At 42.7% G+C, this 15793-nt stretch overlaps 1 protein-coding gene across 1 annotated transcript in view; it reads left to right on the forward strand.

Annotated features, from left to right (window-relative positions):
• The window catches only part of gatad2b (GATA zinc finger domain containing 2B), a 51558-nt gene that overhangs the window by 28246 nt on the left and 7519 nt on the right, over positions 1-15793 (forward strand). Inside the window, exons 3-10 of the mRNA XM_041955795.1 lie at positions 3324-3453; positions 4305-4436; positions 6528-6656; positions 11061-11228; positions 13179-13548; positions 13956-14158; positions 14797-14907; positions 15294-15504. Coding sequence (XP_041811729.1) covers positions 3324-3453; positions 4305-4436; positions 6528-6656; positions 11061-11228; positions 13179-13548; positions 13956-14158; positions 14797-14907; positions 15294-15504 — 1454 coding nt within the window. The remainder of the gene's footprint in view (positions 1-3323; positions 3454-4304; positions 4437-6527; positions 6657-11060; positions 11229-13178; positions 13549-13955; positions 14159-14796; positions 14908-15293; positions 15505-15793) is intronic.

Consider the following 15793-nt stretch of genomic DNA (forward strand, 5'->3'; position numbering starts at 1 on the left):
TCACATGTCAACATGTGTTCTATAAAAAAAGAGGCTATCGATCCCCTCAGCAGCTCATTAACAGAGTCCCCCTCTCCCTGAAAGAGTGCTAACCAGTGGGTGGAGCCCAGCAGACTGCTCATCTCAGTGGCACATGGCTGTCATACAACATGCTGGGTCCTTTTTTTTGCTGCAAGCAGTGAATCAGCATTCTGACAGTTTGGTATTTTCCTGTCCTTGAAAGTCACTTCACCTGTATGTGTGAATAATCTGCAACCTCCCAGTTGAAAAGTGCCGCTGGTACGCACACCCAACCGCTGCGTGCGTCCTGATAACATCACATTCAAACATCATGCAGCTACAAAGTGACCAAACAGACGAATCCACAGATCAGAGAGTGAGTTACAACTCAGTATTCTGTGGTTCACACTTTCCTCCTGGAAGTATTCACTTGCAGGAATATGTAAAGGCTCAGTAATTAGTTACAGTGAGTACTTTGACCCACTGTCTGTTTGTAGTGTCGAACAGTTTGAGGATCATATCTAAAATATTGCAATTGTTGTTATTATTTTTTTATTATTTTATTATTATAAACCAGTCAAGTCCCATTGAGATCACTAAAATCCCTTCTTCAAGGGAGCCCTGACCAAGTAGCATCATCACACTGGTTGAAGGAGCATATATAACGTTAAAATCACACAAAACAAAGCATACAGTATCAGCCGGCGTTAGTGTTGCAAAGCACATACAGGTGAACATTAAATATGGTAAATATCACTCCAGGCCAGTACTGGTGGTTTACACAGTACCAAACACCTACTACACATTATTCTAATACAGTCTCACTATAAATGAAAAGACTCTTCCTCCTTTAAAACCAGACAGTCAAGTAAAATGTCTGACATGTGTGACTGAGGACTCTGCTTCCAGCTCTGCACTGGAGCTGTTTGAGCTAACATTAGCTTCAGAGACAGAATCATGTTCAGTAGCTGACATCAACCAAGCAAGCTGCTAACTAGCCGTCTGAAACTCATGTGATGAAGTGTGTGAGATATCATATCAATGGAGAGCGGTCAGGTGTAAACAGGACGGACACAAACATGCACAGAGCTTATTGACCAGAACACAGCCCAGAGTTTCATTTTGTAGGTCGCCCAATTCAAAGACGTTAATTGGCTACAAATCATTATACTTGCCAGTGACAGATCTCTTCTCAACCAGTGAGGACTGCGGGCTAAACCTTGCACCTCTCACCACAGACCACAGGCGATAATCAATATCACAGCTCTGTGCAATCAAAATGAATGTTGGTCCCTGATTTTGTCCCTTGTTAGTGCTACTTTGAAAACCTGATCTAAAATGTATATTTTTGCTATCAGAAACTAGACTAATGTTTTGTGGCTGGAGTTGTGGTGCTGGGCATGGTGCAGCAGAGAGGATTTGATGCTTTGTCTCACAATAAAAAGTCTGGAACTATTCTCCTATAGCTGGATTTCTCCTCAAACTCAGTAACCTGGCAAGAAGGCCCCCTGTCACGGAGCCGACCACGACCCCAATGGTCACTGTAGCAGAGCCTCACTAGGGATGCACCGATGCCACTTTTTTCAGGCCGAGTACATTACATCTGGGTGCTTGCCGATGCAGAGTAGCGATAGGAGTGCTTAATAATACCACGATAGTTCTAACATGCTCAACACACACACAGACTGACAGAAAGACAGTAAAGCCTGGATCAAGAACAGTTACAATGCAGTAGAGGGGTTTTTTTCCATGTCAATGAAGTGTTGCTTCATGGCCTCGTCTCTTTCCTTGGTCAAAAGTCTCTGAAGCACAGTAACAGCAGGAATCACATCTGATGCCAAAGCATCAGTGGAGCTCACTTTTCTGCTCACCTCCTCAAATGGAGACACAGCAGATAGAATCCTTTCCAGAAGTGTCCACTGGTGAGCGGTGACATTGTCCGAGAGGGAGTTCATATTCGGACCAAGATATTCCCAGAGCCCGCTTCTGCCTGATGGCAGACTGCTTGGTGATGCTCTTTCTGTGATGTGGTGATGGCTTGGACACTCATACCTCAGTGAAGTGGTATTGGGTGCCTTCAATACCGTAGATAAGCAAATATACACAGTATGATAATCGTCAGTTTTCAAACCGCAGTATACCGTGAAACTGGTGTACTGCTGCAACCCTCCTGGGCCATCATTTCACACGTTTCCCTGAAGCGTGTGTAAAACTGCATAGGATCCAAAACCAGACATTCCCGTGCATACAGTATGCACTAAAATGTCCCTTTATACATCACAACCAAGTCATGGACACATCCCACCCTCTAAACAACTATTGTCAAAGCAGAAGCCTTCATGATCACTGATGAACATACAGTATAGTTCCTGTGGAGAACAGCAGCGGCGTTACAAAGAAAACAAAGACAGAGAGGCCGATGGCTGCGGCAGCTGTTAATGCAGTCAGTTCAACATACAGGACAATTCCTGAAGTCAAACAGACGTCAGACATGGAGGTGGATGCCCTAAACCCTTTGCTGCATGTAGTCAGAGTATGGACTGGTGGTATTTGTTATGCATGTGTATAGATACATGGACTACATAGCTGATCAAAGGACACACTCAATGCAACATACGTGTGCGTCTCTCATTTGAATAGTAGATGTATGCGTGCAGGTGGTGAAGAGATGCTGGGTGTTCACTGAAGCCATCTTGCAAACCATTATAAAACTAACTAATGAAATATGCACAGTATTAGATTTTGTTTGTAATCTACCTGCACTCTGTTCTCTAATTCTGTGACTGATGATGATAATTCCATCAGTTAGGTAAAGTGGTTGAAGGTGAGAATAAATCTGGATGTTCAGGGTTAATGTCAGAGAAAGGTGCGCCAGACTGTCCAGAAGCTGCCCTATGACACTTCCTCATTGTTCATCAGTTCAGCCCTCCTTTATACATTTTTCTGAATCCCATCTTCTCCGTGGCAAGTGGCGTACGCATCGTTCAAGCCCTGTTTTGTGTATGAAATTGAAATGCAGCCCCCAGTGTCTTAAGAAATTTTGGGATCTTGACTAGAATTTAAAATAAAGTTCTGTTTGTAATGGCCAGTGGGATTTAAAGGGTTACTCAACTGAAATCCAAGACAGGTTTAAAGAAAGAAGTAAAAGTCACCCTCAAAACCCTGCTAGCTGTCCTCACATCCAACTTCGCCAGAGTGAGCAGCAACTGAATAACCGCAGGATGTCAGGTCGTTTTGAGAAAGTGGCAATTTGATGAAGAGCATGCACTATAGATGTTCCAGAAGTTGACAGGAAGTTTTGTTCCTTTCGTTTCCCAATGAAGTGAGGCGGACCATGACAGACGAACTCCATCTCCAGACGTCATCATCCTGTCAGACAACGAGGCGTCCAGTCCCAGAACGACTCCTCGTCCTGAGGAGCGCCTGCACCAGGCCAACCTGGACATGTTCAAGGTAAAGCCAGCATTCATCAGCACTCACTTCACCTCTGTACAGCAAAGAAAGACACTGAATGAATGTATTGTACAACTGTTTCTAAACCCAATGAAATGTCAGAGCTGTGCTGTCTCTGTGGTCCTCGGTTCATCAACATTAGTGCATTAGTGAGACATTAGAGCGGTAGAGTTCCCTATATATTGCATTCTTTATGCCATTTTATTCTTTCTATGGCTTTTTTTCTACAGTGATACATATTTATTTATTTAGTAGTGCAAACACTGTACTTAATTTATCCATAACCACCATGTGCAATTGTTCACAATCCATAGGTAATTTCTCAATTTTTCCATTGGCAGTATATATTATTTATGTAAAATGTACATATCTACATAGTCCACTTTTATTTTGTATTTTGTCTTTTTTATTCTCTTGCTATTCCTGCAACTATTACCTGCTGTCTGTAACACCCTAATTTCCCCTGCAGGGGATTAATAAAGTTTTATTTTATCATATCTTATTCTGTCATCACATGGAAAATCATCATGATGATAAAATCCTTTAGAAAATACAGCAGAAATTAAAACTGCCTCCAGGGACTCACTAACAGAAGTGTAAGTACAGTACATCAGGTATGTTAACAGAAACAAGAAAGCCTCATCACAAAGAACTCAACATCAGCATGAAATCTAAACACGACACGCAGGTCAAATTCTTGCTTTTAACTTCTTTAACTGCTTTTATATAAATGTGTGTTTAGACAGGCTGTTACCTCAAAGGTGTGTAATAAGTTGCCTTAAATTTGCCATCTGGATACCATGCGTCACTAATTCTGAGCGCGTGTGTGTGCGTGTGCATGTGTGTTCCAGGGTAAGACAGGAGAGGAGAGGCAGCAGATGATCAAAGCTCTGAGAGAGGAGCTGCGTCTGGAGGAGGCTCGCCTGGTGCTGCTCAAGAAGCTCCGACAGAGTCAGATGCAGAAGGAGAATGTGGTGCAGAAGGTCAGTGCTGCTGCTGCACCTCCACCTCATTCACTGATCACACCACTGGTCGTCCTTCTGCACCAGTAAAGTTATCTGTGCCTGGTTGTGACATATTCAGTGGTTAAGTGTAATTAAGTACTTTTACTCCAGTACTATACTTATTTTCAATTTTGATGTGCTTTAACTTTACTTGAGTGTTTCTGTTATATGTTGCTTAAAACTGTGCTTCTGCTCCATCACGTCAGAGGAAAATATTGTTCTTTTTGCTCCACTATATTGGTCTGACAGCTGCAGTTACAGATTACTTTGCACATTCAGATTTTAGTAGAAAATATAATCAAATAATAAATTATAATGTATGATTATAGATTCCGATGCCAGCAGCAGCGTTGTGCAAGTTCACGCTTCACAAGAGCTAGCTCACAGTGCAGCTCACACAGACTCATGACTAGTTCATGTTCATAGTTCACAATTTTGAATTTGACAGTCCCAAAAAATGAACTAGTTCACATTCATTTGAGCTGCAAAGGCTGCAGACCTCCTATAACGTAGTCTCGTAAGTTGAAAGTCTGTCTGCTTGTTGGGAAACAAAGGTAACCAATCCTTTACGAAATGCAGTGAGTTTGACTTGGGTGGAGGGACTTTGCAACTGTTCTCATGGTCTTAGGTCATGGTCATGGTCTCAGCTGGCTCATGGTCTTTGGGTATGGTTTGGATATTTCCCACGACTGGTGGGACGCTTCACCTTGTTTCAGATTCTTCTCCTATAGTTTCTTCAAAGGCATGTGTCTGCCCTGGATGTGCTGAGTGAGTCATGTCTGAACGTAGAAGGGACACATCTCTCCTTCAGCTGGACTGATTTTAATGGTTTTAAAGCATATTTGGTCATTTTTTTACAACCCTAATTCCAAAACACTCGGGACGCTGTGTTATGAAGTAGTTGAAAAATGAACTGTGCGTGTGAACGACTGAGCCTTTCCAGGATGCTCCTTTTATACCCAATCATGATACTATCACCTGTTTACCTGTGGAATGATCCAAACAGGTGTTTTTGGAGCGTTCCAATACTTTCCCAGTCTTTAGTTGCTCCTGTCCCGACTCGTTTGAAACATGTTGCAGCATGTTTAAAAAACAATGAAGCTGAGGTCAGACATTAAATATATTGTCTATGTACTGTTTTCACAGTACTTAGACAATATGTACTCCATGTGGCTCCAAATGAGGAGCCTGGATGTGCTTCATGCTCATGATCATAGTTCTTTCAGCGTTGCGTGGTAACTTAGTTTGATTTGAAAAGTTTAGACTGTAACTCGGACAGTAAGAGAAGCAGACAGGATGATCACTGTGAAGGATTAATATCACACCAGTAATGTCACGACCCGACAGGCATGTGATGGAGGAAGCTGGTTTTATCCTGTCTGCTGTGTCATGGACTAGTCATTGTTGGATCAAGCCATTAGGCGACTATTATGAGGCAGCCCTAGCAGTGGAAAACAACCAGCGGCCGTCTGGGATGCCTCACGTTGTCCTGAAAAAATGATTAGCATGTCTGAATTCTCTGCCTTCTTGGCCAAGTTTGACTACTTCTTATTTATGAGGAGAAGAAAATGGAGAAGAGGAGAGGAATGATATTGTTGAGGCTGTCAGGTGGAAGAGTGATGTCGGTCCTGAGCAACTTGCCACAAGGCGTGAAAGAACGGAGTCCAGCTGGGATCAGTGTCTTTTATTTAAGTCACTGCAAGAATTTCAAACTCTGACCGCCTACTCTGACACAGTGACCGTCTCCATTGTCAGAAATATTATGAAGGCTGATCCCAGCATTACTCAATCAGGTATCAAGTGCCTGCACGTTAAAACGCTGGTGTGCTTTCAAAATTGTTGACAATATTTGAAACAAATAGATGATCAGTACTGCATGTGCTAAACTTGTAAAGTCATTGGTGTGCTTTTTTCCAGGTTGGCTGTTATTATGGTCAAGCTTTAAATGCATTACTATAATAAGATCTAAAATATGATCTGGAGTGTGAAGTAACAGCAGGGGTTACACATACATGCTAGTATCAGAGAAGTCCGAGCTGTTAGTTATTTTGCTCTGTTAATGCCGTGCAGGTTCCGGTGGTCCAGAACGCTGCATCCTCTGTGCAGCCTCCTCCCATCCACAGTTCTCCTGGCCTGGGCAAGCTGCCTGTGAGGCCAGGCCTGCACAACCCTGAGCCCCAGAATCTCCGCACTGCACAGGTAACCATCTCTGATTTAGTTTGGTCTTTGGAGGGGGGGGTTCCTTTTTGGGAGGGGGTTTCACTTGACTTGGTCTTGAATCCAAATTAGTTATTAATATGCTTTACCACAATATGTTCTCAAGTAGAGCTGCATTACTTTAGCAAATATGTATTATAATGTCTGCTTACTACATCATTAACGTTAGTAGTCAGGAGTGAATATGGTGGGAAATCATAGCTCACTCAAATTAAAGGCTCAGTTGTACTCTGGCAGGTCAGTCTGCTGGTTATGGTCAGTACTACTACACAAGCAGTTGTGTGGTATAATGTCTTCAGTGTCAGTGTCTTGCCAAGTCTGAAAAAATAACTACAAATTTATAACACAAGAGCACTGAGGTGTAGAGTTTAGAGAAAGACATGGGCAGAGAGGATCTAAGGAAAAAATGCTATCGCAGTGAACTGTGGGAAATGTAGGATCCAGGGTTTTTGGAGCTTGACCCATACTAGGGACTTAAAGACAGGATATCCCAGCCTCTGCTGCACACATTTTAACAATTCTTTTTTTGTTTTGTTTTTAATCTCTCTCATGAGTCCCCTAACATCAGCGAAATGCAACTCTAAATCACCGGAGGACTTCTCTAATGGGACAAAAAGTCCCTGTTCCAACTTGGTTTTGGGAGAGAACTCTAATTTTGTCAGTCTATTGATGATGTCATTTAAATTTGACTTTGTTCAGTCTTGTCTTGGATTTGATTTAATGGGCTGGACAACAACCTTGAAATTCTATTTGGAGGAATCCCACCAAAAAAAGCACAGATGCCTTTTCCAGAGGTGAATATCATCAATCTCTGGCCTGAAAGGTCTCATCATTCCGGTTAATGTAAAGAGTGTAACGTGTGGAGAGACTGAAGTCTGCTTGATGGGAGTAAAGGTTCTGGTTAAATTAGGATTAGATTAGCAGTGGGTTTAGTTTAGAGAATGAATGGGTTTGTAGAAGGTCCCGCTCTGATTATGAGACAGCTTCTTGCTGGAAGCCTTTGTTCTTGCATGACGTAGCCCTGCTCCTCCATTACATGTTGAGATGGTATTAATATTCAGCAGATCTGTGTGTACGTGCGTGCATGTGTGAGTACGTGCGTGCGTCAGTGAGTGTGTGTGCTGGATTGCCATTTCAGCTTGTTTTGTATGGATGGTGATGTTCTGCCTGGTTTTGTTGTCAGTTTACTCAGCAAGCAGCTGCTGCCCTCTGCTGCCCACACTGTGAGTAATATCTGTCACTGGATCTGTGAACTGTACATGAAGGGGGGACCTGTTAATATGGATGCTTACTAAACCGGGCTAAGGCAACAACCCTGCATTAAATCCACCCTTCATGGAGGTTATAATACATTTTATTATTGTATTACTAAAAAGTGGTAATCTTGCATACCTCATGCTGAATGATATTGTCATACTGACAGGTGCTTCTAATCATTTGTCCTTTGAATTGATATCAGTGATAATAGACTACATATTAGAAGCTGTCTGTCTGTCAGATGCTGCTGAGTGTATTTACACACAGGGTAAACACAAGAAATGACAGCAAGCTGTTGCTAGGGTTGGTCTTCAGTAGCATTCAATCAGATCTGCCAGTTGAGTCAAAATTTTTCAAATCCCTCATCAAATCTATTAATATTTAGCTTTTAAGATTTTAAACTAGCCGTCTTAATTTTGCCAGCCTGTACTATAGCCCCAACCTGAAAATCATGAGCAACAAAAAATATGACAAGACAATTCAGTGTTTTGGACACATTTGAAGAAACAAAAGTAGGTAGCTATAGACTACTTACTAGATCCAAAATAGTGTGGGTCCTCCTTCAGAACTATTCAAACATGGATATGATGAGGGGTCCTGGGCTCTCTTCCCTTTGCTGTAATCGGGTCATGTGATTAAATCTGCTTAATCATGCACGCAGCATCACTTCTGATCTATCAGCATTCACTCATAATAACTAACTGTGTAAGAACAATGAAAGTGTGAAAATAGTGGAAGCCTTGTGGAGTAGAACACAATAGCACTCACAACAATGCAGCAACATGCATACTGTTATTGTCAAATAGTGGTTTTATTTACCTCAATGGCAGCGAGTGCCTTTACTTATACTTATTGTACTTACTTATATTAGAGGTTCTAATGTCTGCTCGACATCTAACTAAGAAGGATACACTTGGAAGTTCTGGCACAGAACACTTCATTCCGTCCAGGCTTTTCTTGCTAACAACCTGTACTTTGGTGTCTCGTGACATCTGCACTGATGCCTTCAAGGTTCACACGCCCAAACACTAGCCAAGCATTCCTTCTCTATTTGAACACACCTGGTCTCTGCATCCCCGAGTCTCCTGGAGCAGTAGGCCACAGGTTTCCAGTCTCCACCTGGCTGCTTCAAGCCAATAACTGCTAGCATCAGCTGACACCACAGTTGGCCTGGTAGCATCACAGAAGAAGAGTCCAAGTGCAGATGCTCAGGCAGACTTCGGTCTCTAGAAGGCAGTCTGCTGTGCAGCTCCCCTCGACTTCACCTTCAGCAGTTCATAGAGTGGTTGTCCTGCCATAGAGAGCTCTGGGATGAATTTGGCCATGTAGCTGACCAGTCCACAAAACCAGTTGAGCTCTGATATGCTTTGAGAGTATGGGACATTTTCTATCCTAGAAACTTTCTCTGGGTTGGGTCTCAGGCAATTTTCATCAAAGATGTACCCTAGAAAGTTTGAACTTACAGTTATCTTCATTCAGTTTAAGGCCAGATACCGCGATCACTTTCAGTACCCTCTCCACACATCTATCATGGGTCTCCTCTGTTTCTCCAGAGACTAGGATGTCTTCCATGTAGACTGCCCTTCCTTCCAGCCCTTTAAGGTTTCTCCTACTGGAATCATCTGAAAAGAGTGATGGTTGTATCTGAAATTCAAGACTCAAGGAAGAGGAAAGCAGTCAATACATTGCTGGTTCACTCAAGGTCAGATAAGAGAAAACAGAAGGATATTCTGAAGGTAGAGCTGCAGATTGTCAGGGATATAGTCCATGTTTCTCTGTGGATGGAGGAGCTAAGGGAGGCTGAGCTGGATTTTGTCAAAGAAAAAAAATTCCCAGAGGAGTCTTCTAGCCTCCAAAAGGGACAGAATGTGAAATGGACAAACCACATACACACACTTAATCTGGTGCTTGAAGTTTTGTGAGGTGGTGGACGCCTTAGTATATTTTTGCACAATTTAACTTATTGTTCAGTCTTTTGTATTTATTTTTTCCTGTTCAAGTTGAGTGCAATGTTTAAACCAGAGTCAATTTTCACTGAAAGTTTTTGGCTGGAATTTCTCCCATTTGTCAGGGACATTGAAATTGAGACGCAGTCCAGCAGTTATCTGGTTAGTTACCAGTGAATGGTTGTCGGGCTAACAAAACCAAAATTAGCCGAGACTGACATCCCTTCTCCAACCACTTTCTGCTCCTTAACGCTCAGCCATCATTGAAACCTGCTCTCTTTCAAGAGGACTTCTATGCTCTCTGCAGATGGAAACAAGTACAGTATATGTCCAATTTGTTTTAGAAAAGATGGACAGAGGAGTACCTGTCGAAGCTTCAGGAACATCTAAAGTGGACCATAGTCAATTCTGATTTAATTACTGGATACATTGTACTCACTGTGTAGCACACCACCATGCACCCCTTAACTCTAGGACCATGGGGAGAGTTACTGAAGCCGTTCCAGATGAAAGTGGACTCAGTAAAGAAGTAAAGATCAAGACCAGGACAAGCTGTTTGGACAGGCTTGTCATGAAGCTTTGTCTTTTCTGGAAGCTGGGGGGTCATGATGGATACTTCTGATCCCTTCTGACATGACTGACTCTGAATAAGACGTTATTAGTGGTGGTGAAGATCACTCCTAACTGACCTAGAAAAGCTTGTAGACTCTGGAGTGATGGACATTGAAATAGAATGTTTTTATCATTTTCTCATGTTTTTATCATTATTTTCATTTCACATCACTGTTATTTTCTGTTGACTGCCTTCAGTTTTGCGACCACATATATGCAGAGCATGTTGCAACAGAAAGATATTTTTCTGTGCGTGTCTGCAATAAACGACCGTAAAGCAGCTACAGACTCATGCTCTTGGATTGGAGAAAGCATATCAGACAGACCTCCCTACTTTAGCCCTCTAAGCAGCTAATTTTTAAATTTTTATAGCTGCTACAACACTTTATAAGTAAAAACATTAGATTACAATTGTTTTGCCTCCTTATTATTATGGACCTCTGTCGTATGTTTGAGGGTATAAAAAAAAACCAGAACATTGAACAAACTCCTGTTCAACAAAGTGAAGTGTCTTGGAAAAGCCTGGACTTTTCCTTTCATAAATGTCCTCTTTGTATTTTCCTTTCTGAAGGGTCATACAGTCATCAGGTCAGCAGCCAATGCAAACCTGCCACCCATGCTGATGTCCCAGAGAGTGATAGCCCCGAACCCTGCCCAGCTGCAGGGCCAGAGGGTCTCCTCCAAGCCCGGGATGTCTCGCTCCAGCTCTGGCATGGCCAATCCCGTCAGCTACCAACAGGTATGGATTCACACCAAGCCTGGCTAAATGCTCCAAGCTCTGCACTGCATTCACTAATATCATACATTTTGTTTTCTCTCTGTATTTGTGCCACAGAAACAGTTCAGACATTATTGTTTCTTGTGATTTTGATTTTACAGTTGCAAAAATCAGTAACAGTTCAGTGAGTGGGAGAGAGTCCACAGCATGCTTTAGTTATAAATCTACAACCCAGATTCCAAATAAGTAGGGATGCTGTGTAAATCAAATAAAAGCAAATGTGATCATTTTCTAATCCTTTTTGACATGTACTCGGTTAAAACAGCACAAAGACAATACATTTCATGTTTTACCTCAACAACTTCATTGATCTTTGTAAATATGTGTTCTCTCTGAATTTGATGCCTGCTACACATTTTAAACAAGTTGGGACAGGAGCAACAAAAGACTGGAAAAGTTGTGGAAGGCTCCAAAAACACCTGTTTGGATCATTCCACAGGTAAACAGGTTGATAACAGGTGATGAGGAGCAAGGATGGAACAAGGTTTACCACTTTGTGAAAAACTGAGTGGGCGGATAATCCAACACTTTAAGAAAGTTTCTCAATTGCAGGGAATTTAGGGATTTCATCATTTACAATCCATAATATCATCTATAATCTCCCCATGTAAGGGATAAGACCGAACACCAGCATTTAATACCTGTAACCATCAACCTCCTCAGGCAGCACTGCATTAGAAACCGACATGATTGTAGAAAGGACATCACTATACTGGCTCAGAAACCACTGTCGGTAAATGCAGTTTATCCCTGCATCTAAAAGAAATTGTTGTTGCAGGCATCAAATTCAGAATGAGTGTACATTTACAAAAAAACAATTATATTTATTGGTGTATACATTTAATGTCTTGTCTTTGTACTGTATTCGATTAAATATATATGTCAAAAAGGATTTGCAAATCCTTCAATTTTGTTGTAGTCACTTTTATTTACGGACCTCCAGTCTCTGTTCCAGAAGTAAGAACCCCTCTTTTAAAATCACATTGACATTTGTAACAACATAAAGGAGTAAAACTGCAGCCAAACAACATATCCCTTCTCAACAGTCATATGGTCACTCCATTTGTCTAGACAGTGTATTTAATATTTTGTTTTTTTAACAGCATGTAACAAACACCATTTCCCAGTTAAGATTTCCTATTTGAGGTTCTTCAGGTGTTCACAGCTTTTGGACCTGATGAGAAATACTGTCAAGACTTGATGGTGCCTGATAAAGACAGATCAAAATGTTCCTGGGAGCTGTCAAAACAGTGTGCCGATCTTTTGTCTGACATCATATACTTTAATTTTCAAAAAAAAAGGAAGACTCTGCCCAAAAGGGACCCAAGAACAGTCAGAGTCTGTATCCATCTAGACCTGATTATACTGTAATAAGACCCAGTCAAGAATGCTGTTCACTAGAACAGAACCACGTAGAGCTCGAGCCCCAACACTGGCAGCAGAAGGATGCTCCACCCAGATCAGAGCTGACAGAGAGTCTGCTGGGATTCACTCAGGTTTTAGACATATTGACACAGAGATCCAAGTCCTGCAGCATTACAGTAGGGCCTCTGCCAGACGTGGTTCCCAGACTGGGTCTCAGTTAGTAGGAACCAAATGGGCCTGTGGAAACGTCTATGCCACAACCCAACACCATTTTGACTTAACATCCCCATCTCTACAGACTGAATGATAAGCTTCAAGAGCAGACAGGAAGCACTTAAAAATGAAGTGCAACAAAAAACTGATGTATAGATACAAACCCATACTGTAGTTCAGGACTTTGAAAGACAAATGGTAGCAAATTTTCTCATGACTTCACTTTGACAAAGCCAGGAACCAAATGTGTTTTTCATTCTGTGGCAGTTTGTGGTGGCATGTTCAAACATTAAGAATGTGACTAAGCCATTGAGAATGTGTGTCTCCCTGCAGACCAGCCAGCAGGTGGCAGCTTCCCAGCGCTCAGGCTCCAGTGCCATGTATATGAACCTGGCCCACATGCAGGCAGCGGCAGCAGCGGGGGCTGGCGGAGTGGCGGGTGGCCTAGGCGGAGCTTCGGCCGTCAGCCCATCCACCATGTCTAGCTCAGCCAGCGGAGGGGTGAGCTCCATGGCCGACCAGGCCAGCAGCCAGGCAGCAGCCAAGCTAGCCCTGAGGAAGCAGCTGGAGAAAACCCTGCTGGAGATCCCTCCACCTAAACCCCCCGCCCCACTTCTCCACTTCCTGCCCTCTGCCGCCAACAGCGAGTTCATCTACATGGTGGGCCTGGAGGAGGTGGTGCAGAGTGTGCTCGACAGTCAGGGTAAGCAGCTGACACGCCACTGCATCACTTCTCAGATCATTCTCATATAGTCTGAACTTTAGTGTGTGAGATCACACTGATGGATAGAGTAAGCACCAAAATTCAGATATAAAAAGCTGCTCGTTGTCAAAAGACAATTTATCAAAATGTAAACTCACTGTAAGCTCACTGGTTATGTAAGCACAACCTGCAGGGTCGTTGCAGTGCTTCTACCTTTTCTACTTCTTTTCTACATTCAGTTGCCAATCTGCCATCTTCCCGTCACTTACAGGTGCAAGTCTGTTAGAAAAGCACCTCAATGAGAAACTTTACTTGTATACTGCCTCCAAACAGCACATCAGCTGGGCGTCAGGTTTTTACTGTCACTGCCTGAAGTACTGTTGGCTGAAGCAGAGTCTTCTCTGTAGGTAAACTCAGAGGGACGCTGGCCCGCATGGAGCCTTTCTTCTGCGCCCAGTGCAGAACCGACTTCACTCCCCACTGGAAGCAAGAGAAGAGCGGACGAATCCTCTGTGAGCAGTGCATGACATCCAACCAGAAGAAGGCTCTGAAGGCGGAGCACACCAACAGGCTGAAGAACGCCTTTGTGAAGGCCCTGCAGCAGGAGCAGGTCAGTACCACTGTCCCTCTGCACCATGTTGGCAGTATTCTTTCTACTCATATTTATATAATTCCTACTTAGAAGTTATGTTCTCTCAGATTTCCAGTTAAATATTTCTTATATTCGTAGCAGTTTTAGATGTTACACTTTATAGATTGTAAACATTGTTGCACTTGAGCTATACAGGCTGTAGTGTTTTCAGTGCGCTGTGTGTTTCCCTACTCAGCTGGTAGCTAAGCTGTCTGACAAAGATTTCAGTACAACTGTACAATGTATAGTGAAATTCTTAGGTGCCTAGCTCCAGAACTCCAACATATAGATAAATAGAATAAAGATCAATCTAACAGTACAATGTAAAAGAGTCCAGCAAATCAGTAAAATAAAATGGAAATGTGTAGAATAAAAATGAACAGAGGAACAATGAACAATATATGTGTGTGGCAGAAAAATGAAACAGTGAAAGGATATAACAGTATAACCAGGGGTGAGTTTCAGAATAATGTAACCATACGAGTGCATAATAATATATGCAATGTAAGGTGGCATTAGTGTGACACTGACAGGCAGGTGGATGGATTAAGTGAATGTATGTATGTGAATGTGCTCATCGATGTGACTTGCTAAATGTGCGTGTGCCTCCATGTCAGGAGATTGAACAGAGGCTGCAGCAGCAGGCAGCCCTCTCTCCCAGCTCGGCCCCCACAGGCCCCAACGCCTCCAAGACTGACACCATGATCCGACATCATGCGCTCCGCCAGGTACATGCACCATCACTTGTGTTTTAATATTCATAACTTTGTCTGCCTGTAGCTTCGCATTGATGACCTAAACCAAGCTTTCATGACGAGTTGTTGATGAAGATGTGAACTACCACTGACAATTACAGTTACATTGGCACAATTCAGTTGTCTATTAAATAAAGTCACTGCTCCTAACACGTTACAAGAGCCCGACAAGGATAAGTAGCTGAAAAAACAAAGAAATCATAATGCCATGAAACAAAGCAGTACATCCCAACAAGCATGTTTTGAGCTGTAACCAGCAAATCTCTGGTATTAGTACTTGATATAACTTTAAATCCAGTAACTGTGACAGTTGTGTGACGGTGATGGTGAAGTTAATTCGATGCCTTCACTGTCCTCAGGCTCCCCAGCCTCAGGCCTCCCTGCAGCGAGGTCTCTCCAACTCTGCGCGAGGTGTCCTGTCCAACTTCGCCCAGGCCTCCCAGCTGTCAGTGGCCAGCAGCCTCATGGGAATGACCAGTGCCAAGCACTGTGGCAGCGGTGGAGGCAGCAGCAGCAGTAGCAGCAACAGACTGCAGCATGACAGCCGTCGCCAGATCTACAACATCCCAGGTACCCACAGTACAGTATTTACTGTGTGCTAGTGTGCCAAATTCATACGTATCTGACATATTGAAATAACAGCTGTAGCTAATAAACCTGACAAACTTATCGTTCATGTGCTATTTGATCCTAAAACTGAAGGTCCCGATTCAAAACTATTTAGTTTGTACATTTAAACTATTGAGAGAATGTGACTCCTGGCATTGACGCGAATCGATCAGTCAGTAAGAAGACAGCTCGCCCTGCTGGAGCTGTTGAAAGTTCACACTTATATTTATTTGCTCTGGTCCAAATCAGT

Source organism: Chelmon rostratus, chromosome 16 (assembly GCF_017976325.1).
Source record: "Chelmon rostratus isolate fCheRos1 chromosome 16, fCheRos1.pri, whole genome shotgun sequence".
In the NCBI taxonomy this organism is placed as follows: Eukaryota; Metazoa; Chordata; class Actinopteri; order Chaetodontiformes; family Chaetodontidae; genus Chelmon; species Chelmon rostratus.